General features: G+C 36.1%; 2 protein-coding genes across 3 annotated transcripts; both read right to left on the bottom strand.

Moving 5' to 3' along the window:
- Nucleotides 1–7,946: 7,946 nt before the first annotated feature.
- Nucleotides 7,947–12,850, bottom strand: LOC120012357. Of its 2 annotated transcripts, XM_038863750.1 has the most exons (6): nt 12,230–12,847; nt 11,284–11,376; nt 10,888–11,121; nt 10,385–10,487; nt 9,254–9,483; nt 7,947–8,417 (listed from the first exon to the last, which is right to left on the bottom strand). In XM_038863750.1, the coding sequence occupies exons 1-6, from the start codon at nt 12,559–12,561 to the stop codon at nt 8,195–8,197; spliced, it is 1,215 nt and encodes a 404-aa protein (XP_038719678.1). In that variant the 5' UTR covers nt 12,562–12,847; the 3' UTR covers nt 7,947–8,194. The 2 variants fall into 2 exon arrangements, with proteins under 2 accessions (XP_038719678.1, XP_038719679.1); XM_038863751.1 differs by lacking the exon at nt 10,888–11,121 and having other exon boundaries at nt 12,230–12,850.
- Nucleotides 12,851–14,490: 1,640 nt separating this feature from the next.
- Nucleotides 14,491–20,642, bottom strand: LOC120012356 (CDPK-related kinase 7-like). Its single transcript, XM_038863749.1, has 11 exons — nt 19,360–20,642; nt 18,532–18,662; nt 17,873–17,914; nt 17,680–17,788; nt 16,880–16,958; nt 16,476–16,772; nt 16,118–16,230; nt 15,853–15,960; nt 15,673–15,735; nt 15,396–15,563; nt 14,491–15,135 (listed from the first exon to the last, which is right to left on the bottom strand). Exons 1-11 carry the CDS (start codon nt 19,840–19,842, stop codon nt 14,998–15,000), a joined length of 1,731 nt encoding a protein of 576 aa, XP_038719677.1. The 5' UTR covers nt 19,843–20,642; the 3' UTR covers nt 14,491–14,997.
- Nucleotides 20,643–25,512: the final 4,870 nt, after the last annotated feature.

Raw genomic sequence — 25,512 nt, 5'->3', positions numbered from 1 at the left:
AAAATTGGAGACAACCACAAAAAGATGATGTTCTGATATCACAGGTAATCCAAGAGGAAACTCCATCCGTTGCAGATCAATAAAAAGGAAAGGTCTAACCATATCTTCTGGAAAACCTCATATAAAGAGCACAAGCTATGAAGGTCTCAATTTGCCATCATCACATGAATCTTGTTTACAATCCATTTTTCACTTTGAAATTTTTTTTTGCTCTCCCTTGTTTTGGTTTCTGTTTCCCTTCCCTTCCAAGGCCACCCCATCCGATGACCTGTTGTTTTGAATATATCAGCTCTATATCAAAAAAATGAATCTATGAGAACACACTTCTTCTACGAGAACACCATCTATGAATGTCCACCATACAAAGAGAATTCAAATGGTTGGCATGAAAAAACAGCTCGAGCCAACCTGTCCACGAGGATCGTGTATGGAAAGGTAAGTTTGGAAATAAGGAAGGGGTCTGAATTGGGTTTGAGTGGGATTCTCTTGGAGAACCAAGCAAGCACTAAAGGCATCAGAAAGAAAAAACTGCAATTAGTGGATCTCTTAGAAAATAAAGAGCAACAGAGCAGCCAGTAAGACATGAATGAAACAAATAACCATCTTAGGCAACATGCTCTGCCTCTAGGTTCTCCATAATCAAGCGAAAAGTGTCAGTACATGTCAAATAAATGTGATGTCATGCCACTTCCAGAAACTTTCCCTCACATTTAAGCAGAATTGATTCAGGATTCACAGGGATGGGTGGGAAACACTAGCCCATAATAATGCAAAATTGACAAAATGGCACAGGAGCACATAAAAAACAATAAAAAGGCCCGCATAAATGAGTAAATAACCCTTATTGTCCGGAAAATGATGGCATTTAAACAGAGGTCATTATCAGATATCGAAAAGTTCATAGTAATCAAATCAGCAAGAATTAAGAAATCAATTACCTACTTTAATTTAGGTAATTGATAAGGTCCAAATCTTTCATATCATAATGAGCCACAGATTTCTAGAGAACTCAACTGCCAATTACAACATAAGGGACGATAGTAAATCAGGGAAGAGTCTGCAAGTAACCCAAAGAACGTGACTGTATGCATCATGGAACCTAATGAGCCACAAATTTCTCAAGAATCCAACAGCTAAATAAATCGGGGAACGTAGTGAAAGGTATGGCAATAGAATCCAAGCCAACTACACTTGTTAATATCAAAAGGCTGTCACACCTTGAAGGTGAGAATGAAACAAACAATGAACAACATCAAATGTCCTCGAAAGGCAAAACACCTCACTTCATATCATAATAAGGTAAAACAACAATTTCGCTGATTCTAAGCACCAAGAAGCACACAATTGACCAATAAAGAAGTTGTAACTAAGAGAAACTGCAAAAGAGTGATATGAAAATTAAGCATGCTACAAATATATATCCCTGAAGTTGTATTGTCAATAGCTTGACAAGCTCGAAATAGCCTCCCCGTTCATGAGACCACAAATAAAAACAAAGGAAACAATGCCAAACTTTAACATCAGACTGCACATCCCAGAACTATGTGGCAAAATACAATGAAACACCACTATAATGTCTTGCACAAGCAGCAAACCAATCACCTAAAAGATCAAAGAATAGAACAGCCACACAGAATGAACTAAACAAATACCAGCCTCAGAAATAACCTTGCTTATAAATGAATTACATCCAAAATATAATAAACAACCTAGCTTCAAACCAGGTACCACAAGCATGACCAGCCCACAAGAGTTGCCTGCAAAGCAACCTTCCTAAAAGTCTTGGCCCCAGCATTGACCCTACAAAACAGAATCGCATATACTGAATTGTGCGAGAATTTTGAACATTCCAAGTAAAAACTTCAATTGAATGTCGAGTAAGGTCACAAGAGAACAAATATAGATGACAGAAGGCTTCCAGAAGATTAGGATTTAAACTTTCTCATCAGAACAATAAGCCAAGGATTTCACGATAACCTTTACTACCAAAGGTAACATAGGAAACACAATAAGCACACTGGCTATTGAATCAAAACAAATATGGAAAGAAGAGGTTCCCTCTCAGATCATGAGATCACATGCTACTTTCAAGAAAACCAATCAACTCACGTTCGCAAAATTTCAAATATGCCTGAAGAGATTAATCTCATTAACTTTGTTCTAAGGTAAGCTACCAAATACAATAAGTCCCTGTAAAAAAACTTTAATATAAGATGAGTATTGGAACAGCATGTGATTTCAATCTTTTAACATTAAAGCAACTAAACTGCTGCTTACCATAATGAACAAAACCAATACCCAGCTCAAAACCCAAGCTACTCATACCATAATTAGGTCCATAATATCATAAACAATCAAACTTCAAAATAGGTATCACAAACATGACCAACAACACAAATCACCTTCAAATCGACCTTTCATGTGAATTACTTTCAAAGCGAACTTCCTAGAATTCCAAAGTATCAAATGACTAAGGAGATTCATCAAATTAAACTTTGCGCTGTGATAATAAGCAGCCACAAGATACAATAAGTCTTGTGCAAAATAACACAATATAAGAGACGAACTGCCCCTACGAAACAAAGTAGCATATACTGAAGTAAAGTCATATGAGAATTTCGAGCATCCACAAAAAAAAAACTACAATTGAATCTCAAGGAAGGTCATAAAAGAATAAAACTCCATCATACGTAGCAAAAAATAAGATAAAAAATGTAATCATCAAAAATAAATATATATAGTAATAATGAAAAACGATCTATGGATCATATAAATAAAAGGCTCGAAGCCTGCACAATTAGAGCACAAAAACAAAATAGAAAACAAAAGGTAGAAAACAGAAAGTAAAATAGGAAAAAAAAAAAGGATCATATAAATAAAAGGCTCGAAGACTGCACAATTAGAGCCCAAAAAGGCAAAAACAAAAGAGAAAACAGAAGGTAGAAAACAGAATGTAAAATAAAAAAAAACAATTATATAAAATAGAAAGTAGAAAACAGAAAGTCCATAAACAATTATATATACAATATATAATTTAGGAAAATGAACAGATCGGAAGACTACAATATCACAGTCCCATTGGAGTTCATTAAATCATAAAGGGCCATGAAAACTCCATTGTACATAGCAAAATATAAAGGTAAAAAACATAAACATCAAAAAGATGAATATATATAGATATAGCAATATCGGAAAACGATCTACGGATCATAAAAATAAAAGGCTGGAAGCCTGCACAATTAGAGCCCAAAAATAAAATAATAACAGAAAAGAGAAAACAAAAGGTAGAAAACAGACAGTAAAATAGGGGAAAAAAAAACAATTATATATAATAGAAAGTAGAAAACAAGAAAGTCCAAAAACAATTATATATATAATATATAATTTAGGAAAAATGATCATAATATATAATTTAGGAAAAATGATCAGATCCCAAGAATAGACTATCACAGTCCGATTGGAGTTCATTACAAACAATTACAGCCCAATTAGAGTTCATCGAACATCTTATAGAAATCTTCCTTCCTCATGTCACAATCTTATTCATGTAGGAAAAATATAATTTAACAATCCCCAGGATATCTCGAGACAGGTAGAGCCAGTATTTGCATTTGCATGTTCCAATCACAGAAATAAAAATCCCATCGCAGGGAGTAGAAAGCCCACACAATTTATATCAATATCAGATATTAGCCACAATAGGGTCTGCATTCATGCAACGTCATGCAAAAGCGAAAATACTAGATCAATATCAAAGTATCAATCAGCATCCAATCAAGCCCTCTTTAACTCGAGAAAGGAAGATTATATGAAGCCAACAGTAAAACAGGGAAAAGCATACCGTTGTGACAATATGTGACCAACCGCCGAAAGAAAAGAACGATTAACCCTTCCGAAGGAACCAGGGAGAATCCTAGGAGAATCCTAATTGTCATGATCTGTCATGATGGACAATCAAGTCCTCCAATTTGATCGAATAATTGCCCACAAAACTCGAATATTTTCGGGATGGAACACGAATTATTAGGAAAACGTAAACCCACAAAACTCGAATGATTTTCGAGACCGAACATGAATTATTAGGAAAACGTAAACCCACAAAACTCGAATGATTTTCGGGATCGAACATAATAATTAGGAAAACGTAAACCCACAAAACTTGAATGATTTTCGGGATCGAACATGAATAATTAGGTAAACGTAAACCCACAAAACCGAAGGGCTTTCATAAAACACCAAGGACCAAGGAGATACCCCAACATGAATTATCGAACAACAATCAGAAACTCGTCTGATATGAAGCCAACAATAAAACAGGAAACAATATGTGACCAACCGCCGTAAGAAAATAACGATTTAACCCTTCCGAAGGAACCAGGGACATTCCTAATTGTCATGATCGACAATCAAGTCCTCCAATTTCGAATAATTGCCCACAAAACTCGAATATTTTCTGGATGGAACACGAATTAATAGGAAAACGTAAACCCACAAAACTTGAATGATTTTCGGGATCGAACATGAATAATTAGGTAAACGTACAAAACCGAAGGGCTTTCATAAAACACCAAGGACCAAGGAGAGACCCAACATGAATTATCGAGCAACAATCAGAAACTCGTCTGATATGAAGCCAACAATAAAACAGGAAACAATATGTGACCAACCGCCGTAAGAAAATAACGATTAACCCTTCCGAACGAACCAGTGACGGCAAGAGTCCTAATTGTCATGATCGACAATCAAGTCCTCCAATTTGATCGAATAATTACCCACAAAACTCGAATGATTTTCGGGACCGAACACGAATTATTAGGAAAACCTAAACCCACAAAACTCGAATGCTTTTCGAGATCGAACACGAATTATTAGGAAAACGTAAACCCACAGAACTCGAATGATTTTCGGGACCGAACATAAATTATTAGGAAAACGTAAACCCACAGAACTCGAATGATTTTCGAGACCGAACATAAATTATTAGGAAAACGTAAACCCACAAAACTCGAATGATTTTCGAGACCGAACATGAATAATTAAGAATACGTAAACCCACAAACTGAAGGGCTTTCATAAAACACCAATGACCAAGGCGAGACCCCGACATGAATCATCGAACCCTAAATCTTCCAAAAAGAACCTGGAAGAAACAACAATCAAAAACTCGATTGATTTTCATGATCAAATAATCAGAAGCTCGACTGATTTTTGGGGATTGAACATGAGTTATCATGAATAATTAGGAAAACCACCGAAACCCACAGAACCCATCTTTGGAGACCGATCACCAGGACAGAAGATAAACTCCGTGAAACTTAGACGAGAAATTTTATTTAAAGATCCAGAAATCAAAATAGATGGCTAGGATTAAGAAGTGACCGACGACTCACACGGTCAAGATTTAATCCTACTAACGGACAAGAGACGGTGAAACGTTTGATATTTTAACAAAGCTTATGTTGTACGCGTTGTCGGTTATATATTATTTTATTATTATTTTTAAATATCCCATTTTTCCCGTTGTCAAGCGAGTCAAACGGGTACTTGTATTACGATACGAACTATACGACGTGACAGAAAATCCATGCATGCAACCTTGACTTGGTTGCACTATCCGCCATCAAATCCTTGTCTGAATCAAAATATGGTGATCTGATACTGTTAATGTTTTTTTGAGATACAACTAAAGTAGATGTAAGCAATACTACAACACACTACCCGTGAGTATTACATCACAGGCAAAAAAGTGTGTTGTAGTGGGAACTTATATACTACTCTAGAGGAACTAATCTAACCGATGTGGGAGTACACAGAAGGTAGACAACAGTACTTCAACCACTATCGAACCAACACACACACTCCACCCAACAGGGCTACAACTGTTTTTTTGAGATACAACTAAAGTAGATGTAAGCAATACTACAACACACTACCCGTGAGTATTACATCACAGGCAAAAAAGTGTGTTGTAGTGGGAACTTATATACTACTCTAGAGGAACTAATCTAACCGATGTGGGAGTACACAGAAGGTAGAACAACTCCATTAACTATGGTCCCGTTGGGCCCGCTTCACCAAACAACACAATTCGTTGACCGTCTTTACTCTTTAAGGGACGGAACCGCCCTCCCGAAAGAGTTTATTCCAGGGCGGATTGTCAAAAAAAAGCAATAATAGGCAATTATGGCTTAACCGAATATTAGGCAAAAACCAATTATATTTTGATTTTTTTTCTTATTTAACATCCCTACAGTTTTTATTTACCAATCTAGCATTCGGTTCAACATATTTCCTAATATACCATTCCAAGCCTACGTGACACAGTAGATAAATTCTTTTTTTTTTTATCTCTTTTAGTGTATTTCACGATACGAATTCACTTTTCTCTCTCTTTGTCAAAAAGCACAAGCAGATAGAGCTTTAAAAGCATCTCATCTCTCTATATATAAAAGCAGACACATGAAGATACATATTTAAATATTTAAATAAAAACATATACATATTTAAATAAAAGCAAATACATTATAGAAGCTTGAGAGATGTTTCAAGCTCAAACCCACTGATGATGTCTGAAACAGGTCTACCCTATTAGACGAATCAGCCAAGTCAGATTGAGCAGGAATAACTGATCTCTCCTTCTTCGGTATGTGGTCTCTTCCTTCCAAACGTAAGCTTCGGTAGGGCCCCGAGGGTGTACTCGGGGGACCTCTCCAACGCTCAAGTCAGTACAGTACTAAACTTGGGAGGATGGCTCGTTGCTTCGAGCGTTGCCTCTTGCTCAGTAAGTATTTTTAGAATGCAGGAATTAGATGGCTTACCTGAGGGCAGAGGTTCCCCTTTTATATGAGTTTGAAGTGTTTGAGTTGTAGTAGGGGTCAAACTCTCTCTCATTGGTTTTCCAAAGGGTTTCTTGGATGGTAAATTCCATCTGTATCCCTCTCCCAAGGGGAGTAGGACTCTTCTGTAGCTAAACCTTGTTTACCGAAGTAGCCCCTTCTGTTATGCACCGAGATGGGCACTTCGGTTGAGCCGAAGTGCCTTATTCCTTATCGTACCGAGGTGCATACTTCGGTTAAGAACCTAAGTACACCTTTCGGTTCTTCCTCATTCATGGCCTTGTCGGCATCTTTCCGCCACGTGGCATTCTCCTATCATGAGGGTTGTTTTAGGAATATCACCCACATATATAAATATTCAACCGAAGTGTCTTATTCCTTATCGTACCGAGGTGCATACTTCGGTTAAGAACCTAAGTACACCTTTCGGTTCTTCTTCATTCATGGCCTTGTCTGCATCTTTCCGCCACGTGGCCTTCTCCTATCATGAGGGTTGTTTTAGGAATATCACCCAAATACTGCAACATATGTCCTCTTGTAATATCAAATCCGGAATGACATTTAAGTTCACTTGGCTAGCTCTAGGATCCATATTCCTTTCAAATCACAAGTGATAATCTAATCATATGCATAATCAATATAAACAATTAAACAACTAAGCATAAATAATATATATTACCTTGTAGTTTGACAGGCTTGAGAGTCGGGGGAGGGGTGATTTTTTTAAGAAGACAGTCTCCTTTAAACCTATATATGCTTATATGTATGTGTGTATATATATATAAATGAGAAGCTGAAGTGGTTGAGGACATGCAAGTTACGGAGTGCATAACGTCAAAATAATGTTACAAAAAATAAGACATCATCAGTCACTTTCATGACATGAGCTCTCTCTGCAAAAGTAAAGTTGTAATAATGAGAGAGAGAAATGAGATACTTTTTAAACCCCTCTCCGCATGCTTTTTAACAAAGAAAGAGAAAAGTGAATTCATAAAGTATGAAATTAAGAGAGAGAAAAATTTATACATTTAACCACACAGGATTGGAATGGTATATTAGGAAATATGTTTAAATCAATGCTAGACTGGTAAATAAAAACTGTACGGATGCTAAATAAGAAAAAAAAAATCTTATATCTTCTGCCGACGTACATCACAGATTGCAATTCCTTTCAATTAGACAATTGAGGTTTGTATTGTCAGAATTAAGTACCAAAATTTACAATGGCAAAATATCAGCAACACCCTTATTTCTCCCGAGATTATGATTCTTCGCTCAAGCGCTGTACAGCTAGACAAAAAAAAGAAGCGGTACTGCTATGAATATATTGTATAGGAGAACTCTTAACAGATGTATTTTCAGCTTCCCTCTTCGTCCATGGTATAAACAGGTATTTGCCAGCTCTTGGTGTTCTTCTTTGGGTCATCAGTCAGGCTGAGATCTGTATCATCGTCTTTGTACGTTCGGATGAATGTTTTGGCCCCCATCATTATTAGTCTCTCAATCATAAACAACTGATAATTGTTCTCGATCAAGGGATCGATAATGCGACTGAAATTCCAAGAATATGCCATATTGTACCTGCAAGAAAGGTTTTCCCACCAAGTATTTGTTTCAATTTAAATGGGAAAGAGGCAAAATACAAGAAATTAATTGTTATTGAAACTTATCAATACCTTGAGATTAATATGAAATGCAACCAAATTAGCTCCCACTTTTGGCCCCAGAGAAGAACATGGAAATCAAACAGAGACCCACCTTATGTTATCATGGCATTCATTAAATTAAACTACCTTGTTTAATCATCATTTCTTCATGGTATTTTCCATTGCCATTACCTACTAGCAAGTAACGACCACTAAAACCTCTATCAGTGTCCCCGTGCTCCAGACCATAATCTATTTCACAATTCACAACCACCATTAGCATTGCCCTTCTAAAGTTCTAAACAACACTACCATAGGTACTAGAAAATTTGATGATTGGTTGCGCTTTTCAAAGTCCTTTTGCTTTCCCAAGTCATAACTGATAACTCAAACTAGTCATAACATGGCAATCTTTAGAACTACGAACCACACTTTGTCGGACCTTTCCCAAATAAAGTCTTCAAGTTCATACAGAAAAGGACACACACTTCCCCAAAGACCTTAGGCAGATGCATATAGGTAAAGTTAAACAACTCCCGTGCACAAGGCTCCGCAGTGAGCGGGGTTGACGATAGGCAGGTTGTACGCAAACCTTACCCTCACATAATACAGGAATTGAACCAATGACCTCTGGGATGCACTTGCACCCCTGCAACTCTACCATTGATGCATATATATTCTTTTATTTCCCTAGACATTTTTCCGGGGAACACAAATATTCACAGTTCTAACTCCATAAGAAGAGGAGCACAAGGCTCAAGAGAAATTTACCTGACTGATAGAGGTGCGAAAAAATCAGGAGTCCTCTCATTTGAAGCAATAAAAAGAGTTCGTCCAGGTTGGACCCATTTTTCAATCCTGCGCATGATAAACTCTGGATGTGTGTCCCTGTCGAGGTGAGGATGTAGGGTCCTCTCAACACCAAACCTGTCCTTCCTGGTTTTTATTTTGTCACCCCGACGGACATGGATGGCATCATAATCGCCAAGAAGTGCCTTGACCTGTCAAAATGAAACAAATAAAATATATTCTCAACATGGAAGACATGGTTGGCTTTTGGAGATGATACATACAACCCTGAATTTATACACACTTAAACTCTCTTCTGTTCCACAAGAACAACATCCAAATTCCTAAGGAGACCACTCGATTCTAGTATTTGTTCCTAATTTCTCGAGCTTTCTCAGGTGCTTATGAGGCAACAAATGAGAATTCTAGGACTTCGCATTTGAGTGAATTGTCCACCTTCAAAATAACAATTGAGAAATCAAGGAATTCTCATTAGAGTGAATTGTCCAACTTCAAAACAAGCAGGCAGATGCCCTGACTAGCAGGAGTTCACCTTGACAATGTCATTTTTCCACAGGAAAGTAGATTCCATCAAGAGGGTAAGGATAAGGCCATGAAAGTCATGCAGATAAAAATATATTTCATCAACTCAATAATTCCTGCTAATGAATTTTAAATCACTAAATAAGATTTACAAAGCATTTGGCAGTTGGCATAAACATATGATGCCCTGCTACTAACACTTATTTGTCATGCCCCATCACATCTCCAATTTAATTTTTAGGCAAGCACCATAGCTGGTTTTTAACAAGTACTCAGCATAAATATACAATGCACTGCTAGTGACAAGTGCAAGCATTTTTCCAGCCCCCAGCACATCTCCAGCTTAACTATTTGTGCAACCACAGTAACTGAAAAGCATATTACCAAGAGATTGGACTTAATTTTGTTTAATAAAATGAATTGCACGACAAGTGTGTGTGCGGATAGAGCACATTCTGAGGAAAGGGGAGGAAGGCGTTTTATCATAAATAAATTCAATCACACCAACACCACAAATTTATAAGGACAAAATCACAAAACACGTGATGTTACATATGACAAATGACAAACCTTGTTTGCTGCATCCCTTAATTTCGGTGCTGCCATACTGGGTAAAAATGAATATGGCAACATTATGGAACTGCGATTCTTCCGATCCTTACACTCCATAAACCTGAACGACCATCAGTTTCAGAGCCTATGTCAAAAAGAGGGAGGAAAACGTAACAATAATAAGAAGTGTTAGCTGTTCCATAAAGAAGCGCAGAAAAAACAGTATCAATGACTAATGAAATACGAGAACCATGCTAAAAGCACATAAGTTTCTTTTCTTTTCTTTTTTAGGATTTTTAACCGCACCACACAAGTATAACATGTGACATCCAATTCAACTTTGTTTATGGGCGAGGTCATTCAACAGAAAGAGGAAGACAAGAAAAGCCTAACATAACAAAGATGAGAAGAATCACTAAATGGACTTAAGAGTAACTCCAGCATCTATACATCTAACACAACTCAATTTCTAACTTCGACAAATTAAGAAAAGAGCATCAAATTAAAGACATTTAGATTACCACGAAAGAGGACTTGCTGTTCGATTTATGAGCAAGAGATTTGAGTAGAAACCGTTCTCTTTGAGATGAACTTTAGAGACCCCTTCCACATGGGCAACCCCTCTAGCTCCCAACTTCATACTTGTAGATAATACCCGATACCACATTTTTGAATTGTCTAAAATGACAGGTATAGTTTGGGATATGAGGTTAATGTCATACAAAGAGTCCATGGCACAAGAGTTTGCTGCCCACCTACAAAATAAAAAGACCTAAATCAGCATGCACTACTCTTTTTGTCTCCGACCGATCATATAATTACATGATTATAAATGATTAACAGAACCCAGAGCCCCAAGTTCAGATATAGAATTTGGAATAAAGCTTCTCAATAATAAATATTTCCCACATATTCACCTTTCCTGCGAACTCGCATTGTCGGAGTTATGAAGGATCCCCTTCTTGTTGTGTATTGGATTGATACACATCCTAGAAGGCATCACAAAAGTTCTGCAACAATAGGGGGGAAATTGTAAGATCTTGGGAAACATCATATAAAGAGTAAGAGTTCTTCATAGTATATTAACACTAAATAGTGGTTGATTTACAGACCATATAAAACAAAACAATGTATTTTATTGTTACATTGCAATACAAACGGCTAAAACTTTACAATAGCGAAAACGTTAACGTAGAGTATAAGTCATGCCATTTATTGACATCCATGAATTCTCTTATTATCTTATATTCAACTACACATGAATTAACTACTCTGAAGTCAATAAAAAATAAACAGTCTGCAATCACTTAAAGCAAAAATACAGAGACAGGAGCTGCGAGTGAGAATTGAGAACAGATGCAGAAGAAATTACACGTATTTCATTACCATGTATTAAGAATCCTAGTTCATTCAAGGTTTGATTTTGAAAACATTGAACCCTTTTTTTTTTGGTAAGCAATGAAAACATTGAATCCGTTAACAAAGGAACTCCAAACACCCCAGCAAGATAGATTATATATTAACTTCATATAAATGTGGAGTCAAGAATAAAATCCAAAAGATTTACATACATAAGCTAATTAAATTTTGAAAATCCACCAAAATACTATCCAAACTAAGCCAAATAGTTTGGACTGATACACATACTAGAAGGTATCCCAGCAACTTTCAACAAATCTCCACACAACCAACAATTCGATAATTCCCAGTTTTACACGATTTCCGACGAAATACAAATCACATTTAGCTTACTAAATATTTTTTAAGAAAATATACTGAATTCTAGTCTAGAAAACCAAATAGAACTTTACTCAAGGAATCAACAAACACGGTAAAGTTAAAACAAAGTGAGCATTCACCTACCTATTTAAGAGCATAGCCTCTTCAAGGGCGCACCTGAGGCTAGATTCTTGATGACCCAGACCTTCACAGGACTCGCAATGCTTGCCAGGGCAATCAATTCTGTTTCCCCAATACAAGATCTTGTCAGGGAGCACATGAGTTCTCGAATTCTTGTTTCCGGGACTCATCAAGTTTTTAAGAGTGATCTTCGTAGACGACAAGGAGAACCCATTAGTGGAAACCAGAGAGAAAAACAAACAGAGCAAGGCAATGGCAGCAAGGAAAATAAAAAGAGTGAGAATTGGGGATCTGGGTTTTGGTTTGGTCTTTAGGGTTTTATTAATTGTCGCCATTGGAACTGAAATTGAAGAGACAGAAGGAGAAGGGAGAGATTTTGAGTAGATAATTTGAGCATATCATTATTTTCTTTTGAGTCGACTCGAAGCGACGAAGGTGCTCTAATGAAATCCTACTTAATTATTACAGATCTTGCCAGCTGATCGGCTTTGGATCCTCATCATAATAATATTAAATCATTACATATTGGAAAATTAACGAAGACCCTCTGTGGTTTTAGATGAAGTCAAGGGATTTTGGGGTTTGGGATTAGTTTAGGTTAGAGGTCTTTCCGTTGTGTTTTTGGATTTTCGACATAAAAATAACCGAATAATCCATTGATTATTGACGGTTTAGTCGACTTTTTTGAGGTTTCAATCGATCATCACTAATACATCTTTAGTAATAACCAACCAATTGATTCGGATGGACGATCGGTTCAGTCCGAACAACTAATTTGGACAGCACTAGTTGAGGCATTCAGGGGTGGCTTTGCATTTGACACAAAGTTTAGGGGTGTGTATGTATATTTCCCAGAAAAAAGTCTAATACACCAATAGTTTATTTTTAAATCACACGATCATTAGGGATGGCAAAAAAATTGATCCGAGCACTATCCGTACGGTACTCGATCCATTTAAAACCCGAAAACCGATCCTATAGGTTTTGGAAACGGTTTTGGTTTTGGTTTTCAAACCCGTCATGATTTAGGGTCAGGTTTGGTTTTTGATATCGGGTTTAGGGTACCCAAACCGTTTAATAAAAAGATCCATTATAGTAATAATATTATAAATCATCTATAAAGGTATACTACTATGATACTAAATTATAACATGATAAAGTATATTAAAACGTATATATTTATAGAAGCATACTAATAAAACTATAAATTAGACTAATTTGAATTATAAAATCATAATTAATATAAATCATACTCAATATTAATTTATATTAATATAATCATCAAAGAAAAAAATAAAAATATTAAAATTTAAATGGTAAACGGATACCCGATGGTAAACGGTTATGGAACGGTTGCGGGTTTTGAAATTTAAATGGTTTTTTAAATGGTTTTGGAACGGTTTTGGTATAGAATATCTTAAATGGAAACGTTTTTGGTATTTCCTAATTGGAAGGGTACCCGATCCGTTGTCATCCCTAACGATCATAAATATAATTAATTAGATTCCTAAATTTAAGAAAATAATTTTCTTTTATTTTTATTTAATCTTCATGCCATATAAATTATTAAATTTCACAATTGGAGGTAATATATTAAATTCGAGTAAAAACTAAAGAAGGCCAATTTTTTTATGAGTATTCAATGTGTTTATATTTAATTTTTATTTCTATTTCTTGTCCCATGAAAATCCAAAGTCAATACGGAGATGTGCTCCGAATAAATTCATTGGATTGAGGGATGTGCACTAAGTATATTCATCGAGCTAACAGCATAACCCACAAACTACAGATGCCTCAGCCCGACCCACAAACTACAGATGCTATACCAGATGTGCTTCAAGAGTAAATTCATCAAACCGAGAGATGTGCATTGAATAAATTCATCGGACTGACAACATAACCCACAAACTCCGGATGCCTCAGCCCAGCCCACAAAATACGGATGCTAAACAAGAAAGTAATAGCATACATATTTATTTATGTGTGCATTGCATGCATGGTTTCTCTTCAGTAAGTTATGCATGACAAAAATTTCCATAAACCCTTCCAAATTCTCCAAAGTCTAAATCAGATAACATAATTTGGCATCAGTAGTATTTGCAGTATTAATGTGCTAAGAATTAACCAAGTTATCATTATATTTCAAGAAAAAGCACTCAAGTCATGATTATTTTTGCCAACTTTACCTTCTATCATTACAAAGGTAAGTAATGAGTGAATATATTTGGTTTTCAAAGGCTGTAAAAAGAAGTGCACAGCACAGTAGAAAGTAAGAAGTGCACATTCAACTTCTGATCATAACTTCATGTGGTTGATGATCACATGAAGAAGAATTTATTATTCAAAATCAAAAGAAGAAAAAAGAACTGATGGGTACACAAGAGAGAAACCCAAGAAACCACAACTCAGTTCAGTCCCAATCTATTATCTAAACCCCCCCTAAAATACACTCTCTCATTCTACCGTCATCTGTACATATCATCTAAACAAGCACAAAACAGGGACATTCAAGAAAAGAGGGAGAGGGAGAGGGAACTTTGTGGACCGACGGATAAAATGTGCTAATGGTGCAGATTGCAAATGATGCCATAAAGGCTATTAACTTGACCTTGCAGCAACCTTTTTGTAGCAACCTCTTTGTTGTGATCAAGATGAAACTGGTTTGTTTCAGATCACACCAGGCATGCAGTTTTGTCTTCTCAAGACATTTCAGCACAAAGAGAGTGATAAGAAAAGTGGAATTAATAGTATACGCTTAGCGGGGCTTCATTTTAAGCCTTCTGAAATGAGCGAGAGGAAGCACCATGAAGAAGTCTCACAAAACCCAAGAAACTGAGCTTTCCGTCCGAGTGTCTTATCCAGTCCTGAAGAACTACATGAACTGGAACGGAGGGGCTCAGCCCAAGTTCCTGCAATGCACCAAAATTAAGGGAAATTCAGTATCGCAACCAATTTGCAGATTTAAGAATACATTCTTGCTTCAGGTTTTGTATTATTGTGGATGCAGAAATGGAGAAATTTTGGATTTGCATCCCATTCACCCTTAGGGCATAGAAAAAAGAGCATGAACATGGAATTTTTTGAGCCTCTACTTCCAACGTCACCTTGAAAAGGGACTTAAAAAGTGAAAGACCATAATCGAGTGATGGGCAAGGAGAGAAGAGCCTACCGAGGCAAGTTCTTCTATCATAATAGGTCTGTTTCCATCTTTCTCAAACAACTCATAAGCACGCCTTGCATATTGCTCCCAACAGTCCATTCCTTCCAGCTGATGCACGCTTATGGCAGCTGCACAAAATTCTTCGAAATCCAGTTTTCTGTACTGAATGGAACCAACCTGGAGCAAGTAAGGATGGACGATCAGCTACCATTTTCATCATTATTTCCATTCCAGGAAATAAATCTGTCTAAATAGCAACCAATTGCAATGAATGAGATTGAGTTACCATCTGGGCATAATCAAGAACCAGTGAATCCTTCATGGCATTTGTGGAGTTCCTCACTACTGCCTGCTTATTCCAAAGAAATTTAGAACGATGAGAGATTATACAAATGTTACATAAGATGATGTCAAAGACCCAAAGGAATACAAACATACACAAAAAAAATATAGAAATGAAGCTAACCGTTTTAAAGTTCTGCATAGAAATGAAACCATTTTTGGTTGGCCCTAACAAAGTAAATTGCTCCCGGAGATAAGCTAGCTGAGACACGGTTAAAGTCTTTGCAAGAGCCTGTCACAATAGCAGAAGCTTACTCTAAAATTTCTTGCACCACCCAAGCAAAGTTTCAGACATGTAAATAAGGATGATCAATAAAATCAAAAGGAACTTCAAATTTTTGCAAAACCTTTCTCAGTGTTGGATTTATTTAAGGAAATAAACTACTTACCCCCAGTGCTGATTTTCGTAAAGAAGATGAGCATGTATAAGCTCTTGCTAGCTTGAACACTATCATGTCTAATGGTATCTTTAGGTCATGATGATTGGCAAGCCATGGATGACCTGAACACAATTCCAGACACTGATATTAGAATCCTCTTATCTTAGTAAGATGTGAATACATATTGACAATCGTGTTCTCAATCAACTTTGTGTTGCAAAGAAAATCAAAGTACTGTCCTTCCATCGATTAATTATCAATTTGTTTGAAATTCCAAATGAGTTTGCAGGAACAGAGCAGACTGGTACAATAAAGTTGGCAGTCTAAAATGCCACATAAAATTTTCAGATTTGCTTCAGTTACTTACTCAGAGCCTGAGATGCAGTTAGTCTCTTTCGGTAATCCTTATTTAACAACCTCTTCACAAAATCTATTGCCTCAGGCGACAAAGATGGCCAAGGAGCTTCATCAAAGCTTGGATCTGCCTTAAGGACAGCTCGGAAGATCCCAGATTCCGACCTAGCCCAAAATGGTCGGCTCCCACATAAAAGAATATAAGCTATTACACCAATACTCCACATGTCAGCCTCTGTCCCGTATGATCTATGCAGAACCTCAGGAGCTACATAATATGCACTTCCCACAATGTCATTCAGCCTTTCATCTACAAAATTAATCAACAGTTAAAATCCTACATTTCTGTAAGGAAAAATGGAGAGTCTAACAGTGTAAGGGTGTGAGGGTGCCGTCCTCGTGTATAATAGGTCATACCTGGTTTAACATAGTCGGACAGTCCAAAATCAATGGCCTTCAAAGTGGAATTCTCCTCTTTGGTAGTAAAAAGAAAATTCTGAAAACAAAATGCAATTCATTAGGAAAATCCACTAAATTGGAAAATCCACAAAATGTAAATCACTTTAGCAAACACATCACTTAAATACTCCGATCTCTCATTTCTTTAGTAATGAAAAACCACAGAACAGTGGGTGAACCTCAACTAGCAGAGAATAGTAATCAAAGCAGAATCTAAACCAAGCTTTGATGTGGTCATAATAAGAGATTTAAAACTTCTCAAATGGCGTGGACCATGTCAAATCTCAAACGTGATCATTATCAAATAAATACATGAAACATAACCCAGTGTAAAAAAGTAAACTACTCTCATGCACAAGGTTTCCACAATGAAGGTGGGTTTGGGGAAGGGAAAGATGAACAAAACATTACCCTGCATAGCAGAGGATGATTCCCATAATTAAACGCAAGAACTCTAAGTTGGGTGAAAGAACAGCAAAGTTCCTAATGGGAGGTTTTTCAAGCTGTTAACTCCAAGAATAGAACCAAATAGGGTTCAAGCAATTCTTATTGCCATTCTACCAGTAGTTCTGATTTTATTTAACTAATAATAGGGTTTTCAATATCTTTTAACCCTAAAAGTCAATCAACCAAGGTTTCTAACAGCCATCCTTTCATATACATGCTTGCTTGCCCACAAATTCTTCTTCATGAAAAAACATTGACAGCAGCGCATATCAACAAATATAAAAAATCAATTATCTTTATTACTCAATTACCTCTGGCTTGAGGTCACGGTGAACCACACCTTGGAGATGACAGAAGGCAACAACACTTAGTATTTGAACTAAAACAATCTTTGCATCTTCTTCTGAGTATTTTCCACCCCTTGTAGAATGAAAGAGTATTGAAAGGTTATGAAGGAAGGAGATGATTAATCATGAAGAAAAAAAATTGAGACAATATGAGTACCTCGAGAGTATTCTATCCAATAGTTCACCGCCTTCACAAAACCTGAAAATCACCACACAGATGGGGTTAAGTTCCAAAAAAGTCAACCACTACTATGACTTCTTTGCTTGAGAAATTAAACACAAAAAAAAAGAAAAGAATGTGCTAAACTAAGAGGCCTAATATATGGAGTACTTAATTATAATTGGGAGGTGTCAACTTTCAAACTTAGGAGTGGGCGTTAACTGCAGCTGGATACCTTGTGAAATCGCTGTATCTCTCAAAATCTTATAAGAAGCTGAATATTTTAGTATTTATTTATTAATCTGACAAGGAAAATTAGATAAACTAAACAAGTGATAATGTGCTTATAGAAATCCTAATAACTCACTTTGAATTTAAGGCTAGAGGATCTATAATTTGGCCATACATAAACAATCTGACAGGTTTGTCTTCATTTTCATACAATATAAGGGCGCTGCCACTGCTCACGTGAATGACCAGTACACATTGAGTCAAACTTAGAGCTGCACAAAGTTCAATTCTACACGACACTCACATCTCCTCACTACTGCCATGTGTAAATTTCAGAATCTAACAATCATCGTGAATGATGAATATATATTAGCTAAACCAAAATGCAGTAGAAGTTTGAAAGAGGTGAAGCAACTCAAACATACTCCATTACGATATAAACGTTCTCATCATCTTCATAGGCATCATAGAACTGTACTAGGTTCTTATGTCCTGTCAAAGCTCGTAATATCTTCACCTCTCGTCTTACATCTTCGATAGCAATAGCTGTGGTCATCTGCCAAACATGAACATTTTTCAGAAGAAGAAAACAAATTCTTCATAAATATACAGCCAAGAAAAAAATTAATTATTAACAAATGTTCTCTTGTACTTGACCCAATAATCAAGGAGAAATAGACCTTCCTATTAAGAAAATGACATTAACATCATAGAAAAATCAATGAAGTGCCTTCTCTCGATGGAGTGAATAATAATGTCAAAATCATAACAGCATTAACCAACAACTACTTTTCGCTAAACTAAGCTAAAACAATGGTGAAATCAAAATGTCAGCATCAAACAAAGCGTACAAAACTCTATCATTGTATCCGTCTTCAAACTGCGTCGTTTTCGCATGATGCTGATCATGCACGCATCCATTATTGTCTTCATCAATACGACATGGTGTAATAATTTAGTTCCAGTTTAAGCCTGCCATAGAACACCCCTCTCCTAAGTAACAACACTAACTATGAGATCATTACAAAGACCAAGTATCCTCACGATGCCCGCATACATACATACAACAATGTCATAAAAAGACAAATCAGAATGAAAATGGTGGCAGGAGGATGCAGCCTCAAAAAATGCAAACAGACCACATGACATCATGTCCAGATCAAATTCTCCATTGCAGAAATTTGCATCACATACATGACATGCAAATTCAGTAAAGATTTTCATAACTAAAACAAGTAACTTCAGGATCAAACCTTAGATTTTGGCATAACTTTGACTGCCACATCCTGGCCCTTCAAGCTTCCTTTCTTGCCCCTGGCAGAGCAAGTATACCCGAAATGCCCACGCCCCACCTCCTCACCAAGCTCATAATGTGACACAAACTGTTTTGAATACCCAAAATTCTTGTCCAAACCGATCTCTCCCTCACTTCCCTCTGGGATTGAGGCCTCGTTGGGCTTGACAGAGCCGTGTCTTCGGGCAAGCAATGCACGTATGTGCTTGGCCGGAGATGGAGGCGGAAAGGGGCGTTTGAATAGGCGCAGAGGTGTGGAGGTCACGCTCGATAGCGCCGGCGAGTTCTTGAATAGGCTTGGGAGAGGACTTGGGCTGTAGAAAGGGAAGTTTGAGGACTTGTTAGACCGAGAATTTGGTGGTGGATCACTTTCGGTACTGGTTGTGAAGTTATTGGGTTGGTTTTGTAGGTGTTCAATGGGTTTTCCGTGACAAAGTCCCATTGAAACAGAGAAGCAGAAAAAAGGAGAGTAATTGGTCAAAAAAAATCAAAACTTTGTACCAATCTAAGGAGGTTGAGAAGGATAGAGTGAGAATTCACGGAATTGAAGTTCATGTACGAAGAAAAAAAACTGAATTTTACAGCTTCATCAACAAAACCCAGAAAGGAAAAGCACTAGAAACTGAATTCAACAGCTTTAATAAAGCAAACCCACAAAGGGAATCGCACTGTGAATTCTCTTGCAAATCAATTTCTGGTAAAATCCCAAAAGTTGAAACAGAAGAAAAATGATTAACGGGTTGAAATCAAATGGAGCAAAAAAGAAAGGAACAAGACTTTGGTGACCAAGAAACAATGCCAGGTAGATAGAAAGAGAGGCAGAACAGGTTGTAGGTGAAGCTATAAGAGGAGAGAATGAGAGGAACCAAATACAAGAAGAAGAAAAAAACCCAAATTTCTTTTTTCTTTTTTTCCTAGAAGGAGGAGAGAATTGGATGCAAAGGGCCAAAGGCACAGGGGAAAAGTAGGGAAAAGATGCTTAGCCGAGGCAGCAAGAAAAAGTAAGGGAAAAAAAATAAAGAAAACCAAGGAAGACCTCTTTTGCTTGCTTTTCTAATTTCTATAAGCTTTCTGTTAATGGTATTCGAATGTATAATGTGTATTGTGCATTTTGCGTTTGTTGAAGAGAGGGAGAAGGAGTTAAGGAGAGAGAGGGAGAGGAAGTAATAGATAGATGTTGATTGTCTTCTCTCTCAAAATAATAATGGAAGTGGGGTTGGAATTTGGATCCTTTCGGGCTGTCCCTATTGATCCCAAAAAACTCGAAGAAGATATATGATATGTGAACAATGAAAACTAGTTTAAGAAGAAGAAAAAAACTGTGGAGAGCATATGTCTTGTGTTCGAACTTTGACCTGCTTGTTGTTGGGTTGTGAAAGGGCTCTATGTTCTTCTATGGTCCTTTTTTAAAGTTACGAAAATGATAAAGATTGGCATCTCTGGCAATTGATATCCCAACAGCGGCTGAATTATAATTTGCACGTATAAAATTTAAGTGAAGTTGTGAGCTCCGCATGTCTTACATGATGCATATAAAATCATGTGTCTACAACTAAGATATCAACTGTTAGGAAAAGTATTATTACTGACTATATGTATATATGTATATTGCACACACCATGACAGTGATGACACCAATCTTGCCTGAAATTGTTGAATTTGTATGAGACATTTTGCAAACTTAGCATTGTTGAAGATACCACAAACAATTATATCTTGATGTTCTTGATGAACTTTCTATTCTTTTTGTTCATATTAGAACTCTATCTAGTTTGTGAAGACTCTGCATATAAACACTAAACAATGTAAAGAAAAGGAAAATGTTTATGAGTTTGTGATCCCAAACACCTCCTTAAAAATCCAAACACATGAGTTGAAGTGGTACATGTGGCCATTTATTTTTGTGGGCATTTGCCAAAAGGTGGGTGCATCTACTTCTTTAATTCTTTTATTATGTGTCTATAAAATAAAGGTACGTACAAATACAATGGCATAGTTGAGAGTTGAGACTCTTTATTCCTCTGTTAAAGAAAGGCAACACAATTGTACTATTTTGGAGTCTTTTGTGCAATCTATTGCCTTATATATATATATATATATATATATATATATATATATTGTACAATTGTGTTGCCTATTTGTTTAGTGTAATCTAATAGTATTTGTTTAGTGTAGTGGATAAACGGCTAATTTGTTTGAGCAAAAAAGATGGTTATGGTTAACAACAAAAGACAACACCACTTCCTTTATAAACCCATGCAAGTATGTATCAAATGAGTTGACTTATGTTTTTTTTTTCCTTCTCTTTTTCTCCTTAAATTTATTGTCAATTATAAAATAAAAATTCAAGTATAAAATATTTATACATGTTATACTAATTATTTTGATGGATCAAGTTTTTAATCCATGGTGTAATCAAGTATATTATGGGTTATAGACAGGATATTAACTCGCCAAACTAATAACAGATGATAATTAAAAATAATAATTTAACCTACACTTACGTATGTGTTCTTTGTCCTTTTTAAAATGGGAAGGGAGATTCGAATTCTGGCCACCAGGGTGATACACGGTCATCTTTACAACTCCAACTTGTGGTTCCGGTGTAATTACATTAAAGGAGGAATATTACATATTATACACAGGCTTATGATAAGAATTTATATACTTATGAGGATCAAGATTATATTTTTATATCAAATTATCAATCTCTTGTGTTATAGGGTTGGTGATTCTAATCAAAATTAATCACAAATGTTGATTGGATCTTAAAAATGAAATCTTTTCCATACTAAAAGATTTCTCATGACCACCCACCAACATTTGAATATCAAATGCATCATGAGAAAGTCTTCAAGGGCCCTCCCTCCAAAACTACTATTCAATCACTAAAACTTATTTATCCCTTTAATTAAGGCTCAAACAAACTACAGTACTATTCAATCATAACACTTATTTATCACTCAATTTATTTAATTATCCAAAACTTGCATTTGAAAATGTGTCAATGTTATATTAACCAACATATGTTGATACCAAAGTCTAAATGAAGCAAAACAAGATTCATTACTCAATCCACCTTTAAGGCAAGTGATAAGAAGAAGAAGAAAAAAAGCTTTGGTGTTTGAATTTCAATTTTGATCTCTCTTTTGAATATATTAAAATTCTATGACCATTTATACACACACTTTGCAATGTGTAGACAATATGTATGTATACATATGTGTGTGTGTGTGTGTATACTAGTATGGTCAGCTCTGATTATAAGCATAAATTGGCAAAAGTAGAGGAGGAATTGCTCTGATTCCCTTCCCTTTATTGAAGGAATGAAGTTGCTTTGTGCTTACAAGATAGAAAAGAAAAGAAAAGAAAAACATTCTTATTCTTTGATACCCTCTTCACCACCTCTTCTTTTCAAAACAAGGAATAAAGGTGGAATAAGAATCGGAAGAGAGAACAAACAAAGAGCTAGATAGAGGGAGGGAGGGAGAGAGATTTTAAAAACAGGAATTTAAAATTGTTAAGGCAACATGCAAGAACATGGAATACAGATGGTTTCCTATATATATTCCACCATTATAAGTAATTTTTAGTCAAACGTTTTTGGTTAAACACATTTCATAATCAAAGGGGAGAATCCAATGGTGATTTGAGCCAGTCTAATGAGAAGGTGTTGAATTAGGGTTTTTTCTTCATGTCATTTTTTTGTTTGTTTATTGGTCTTGCAATAATATATGCTTTTATTGGGAATTTACAAGTGATTGGAATCTCACATCGTGAGGAATGTAATTAAATATATATGGATGAGCTCATAATCTATTGGTTTTAGATTTAGATGGGTTGCAAACATGTATCCCCGTATGAGCACATGAATGTGCATGGACACTCTTAAACTATGTATTCCCCCAACAAGTGGTATCGGAACCAATGGTGATGGCGGGGTATAGTGTTTCGAAGCCCATGATGAGTTTTGGCTTAGCCCACGAAATTTGTTCGGGCAAACTCAAAAGGCAAATATATGTAACTCTTGGTGAAAGGTGTGGTTAGACGTAAAGACGAAAACACATGTACGTGGCTCAAAATTGTGTTATACCGATGAAATGGTTAATGTATGTGGATGGGCTTATAACCTATTTTCTTTAGAGTTTTAGGTTTGGATGAGTTTCAAATATGTATATTAATCACGTATGTTCATGGGTGTGCATGTATGCACATGAACCCTCCCCGGTCAATTCTCCCCAACAGCCTTAAGATGTGGCATTTTGTTTCAAATATATTAAACAAACAAATTTTTGGTAAAAAAGGGAAGTAGTCTAGAAAGGAGGTTTTGGGTGTTGAAACTTTGTGGTATTGTAAGTTTTGGCACTATAATGTCTAGAGAAATTTCATTATTTTGTGGACAATAAATATTAGGAGAAACCAATTGTTAGGTGACCCACCAAACCCAAGATTTTATTTTTCTTTGTTCTTAAAAACAATTAAATAAAAAAAATTAAGGAAATTAAAAATAAAAAATAAAAAAAAGATCTTCACCAAGAGTGGGAAGAAAGGGACAACCATTTTTGGGGGGATGGACTCACTCATCATTGGAATCATCACATTCACAGAGAGTATGGGAGGTCCCCTAATACCACTTTGAAGCACAAGGCTTTTTCCAAATTTTTATTTTTTTTTTAATGTGGACACATCTTAACAATGATCAAGTGGCTGTTTATCTTTATCCTCTGAGTATTCCTTGCCCAAGAAAGATTTTATGTGTATGTTGGACTGACATAGGGATTGGAGATTCTCTGCCAAGAACTGAAAAAATGCAACTTTGTTGTTTCTTTTTGTTTAAATATAATTATTCCTCCTATAATGACAATATACTTTATGTATTTATACATTGGGTTTAGGGAGCATCCTGAAAGCTCAAGGTTTGTTTTACAAATAATATTGAGAAAATAAATATAGATTAAAAAAAATGCTTCGGGCCTAAAAATTGCTATGTCAGCCTGTCAGGCACAGGCTTTTTTAGGGAGGATTGGACCACATTGACAGACCCAATTGAAGTATTGGGCTTAGACCCACTTTCCTACCAAATCAATGTCAAAATTTAATTTCATATTTCTGAGACTATTTGGTTAAAGCCTTAAAAGATGTCATAAATGTGTTTAAAACACTCAGTATTTTTATTTTTTTTTGAAAATGTTAAAACCTAGCGATTCATCCCATAATAGCAAACGTTACATCTAACGTCACGATAGCAGTCTAAGAATTTACAAACTATAGCAGAGGAATTACAAAGCCGAAGAAAAAACACCATACTAACACACCGAGATGTATCCGAATAACCATGTTCCGAGATAAATAGTTTAAAACACTCAGTAATGAACCTTCTTTTGTTACAATTCTTGCAACTCAGTTCTTTAAATAATTTGAAATTATTTATGTATAGCTCAAATTACCAAATGAGAGTGAGGGAAAACATGTTGGGCCCATAACCCACAAGTCAGAGGATCAAAGCCCATAAATTGTGGGTTAAAGGCAAATTTGATAAACATAAATCCATGAACAAGTTCTTATGCCAACTTCTAATTCTTCACCATTGTAAGCTTTAAAGTATGGCAGTGAGATCATAATAATTAAGAGTTTCAACAATAAAAAATTATACTAATAGTGGGGTTAATGAAATTTGCATGTTATTTATCCTACTATGGTCAACAATGTGTAATCTAATCACAGATATGGGCTTCTGTTCAGGCCCATTTTGAGCATCCTTTGGCCCATAAATTGACCTATTAATGAAATAACGCGAGGCCTTGGATCAGAAATCAAAGGTAATGAAAAATGCGCTCGTTTTTTAGCCCGTCCCGATCAAGCCCAAAATTTTAAAATATACTTTTAAGAATATTTATGTAAGGGCCGGGCCTGGCAAAAAATTTTGGCCCAAATTCTCAGACCGGGCCGGGCTCAGGCTTGAGTATGGGTCCTTACTCTAAGGTAGAAGCCTGGCCGGAGTCCGAGAATGATCACTTCTAATTCGTATAGGATTAGTTGGACAAATGATATTCCTCTGCTTCACAACAAAAAATTAGCATACACGTACTACTGTTGGGCCATGTAATCCAAT

Source organism: Tripterygium wilfordii, chromosome 13, assembly GCF_013401445.1.
Source record: "Tripterygium wilfordii isolate XIE 37 chromosome 13, ASM1340144v1, whole genome shotgun sequence".
In the NCBI taxonomy this organism is placed as follows: Eukaryota; Viridiplantae; Streptophyta; class Magnoliopsida; order Celastrales; family Celastraceae; genus Tripterygium; species Tripterygium wilfordii.
The sequence above is the reverse complement of the archived record's forward strand: the minus strand, read 5'-3'. Positions and strand labels throughout refer to the sequence as shown.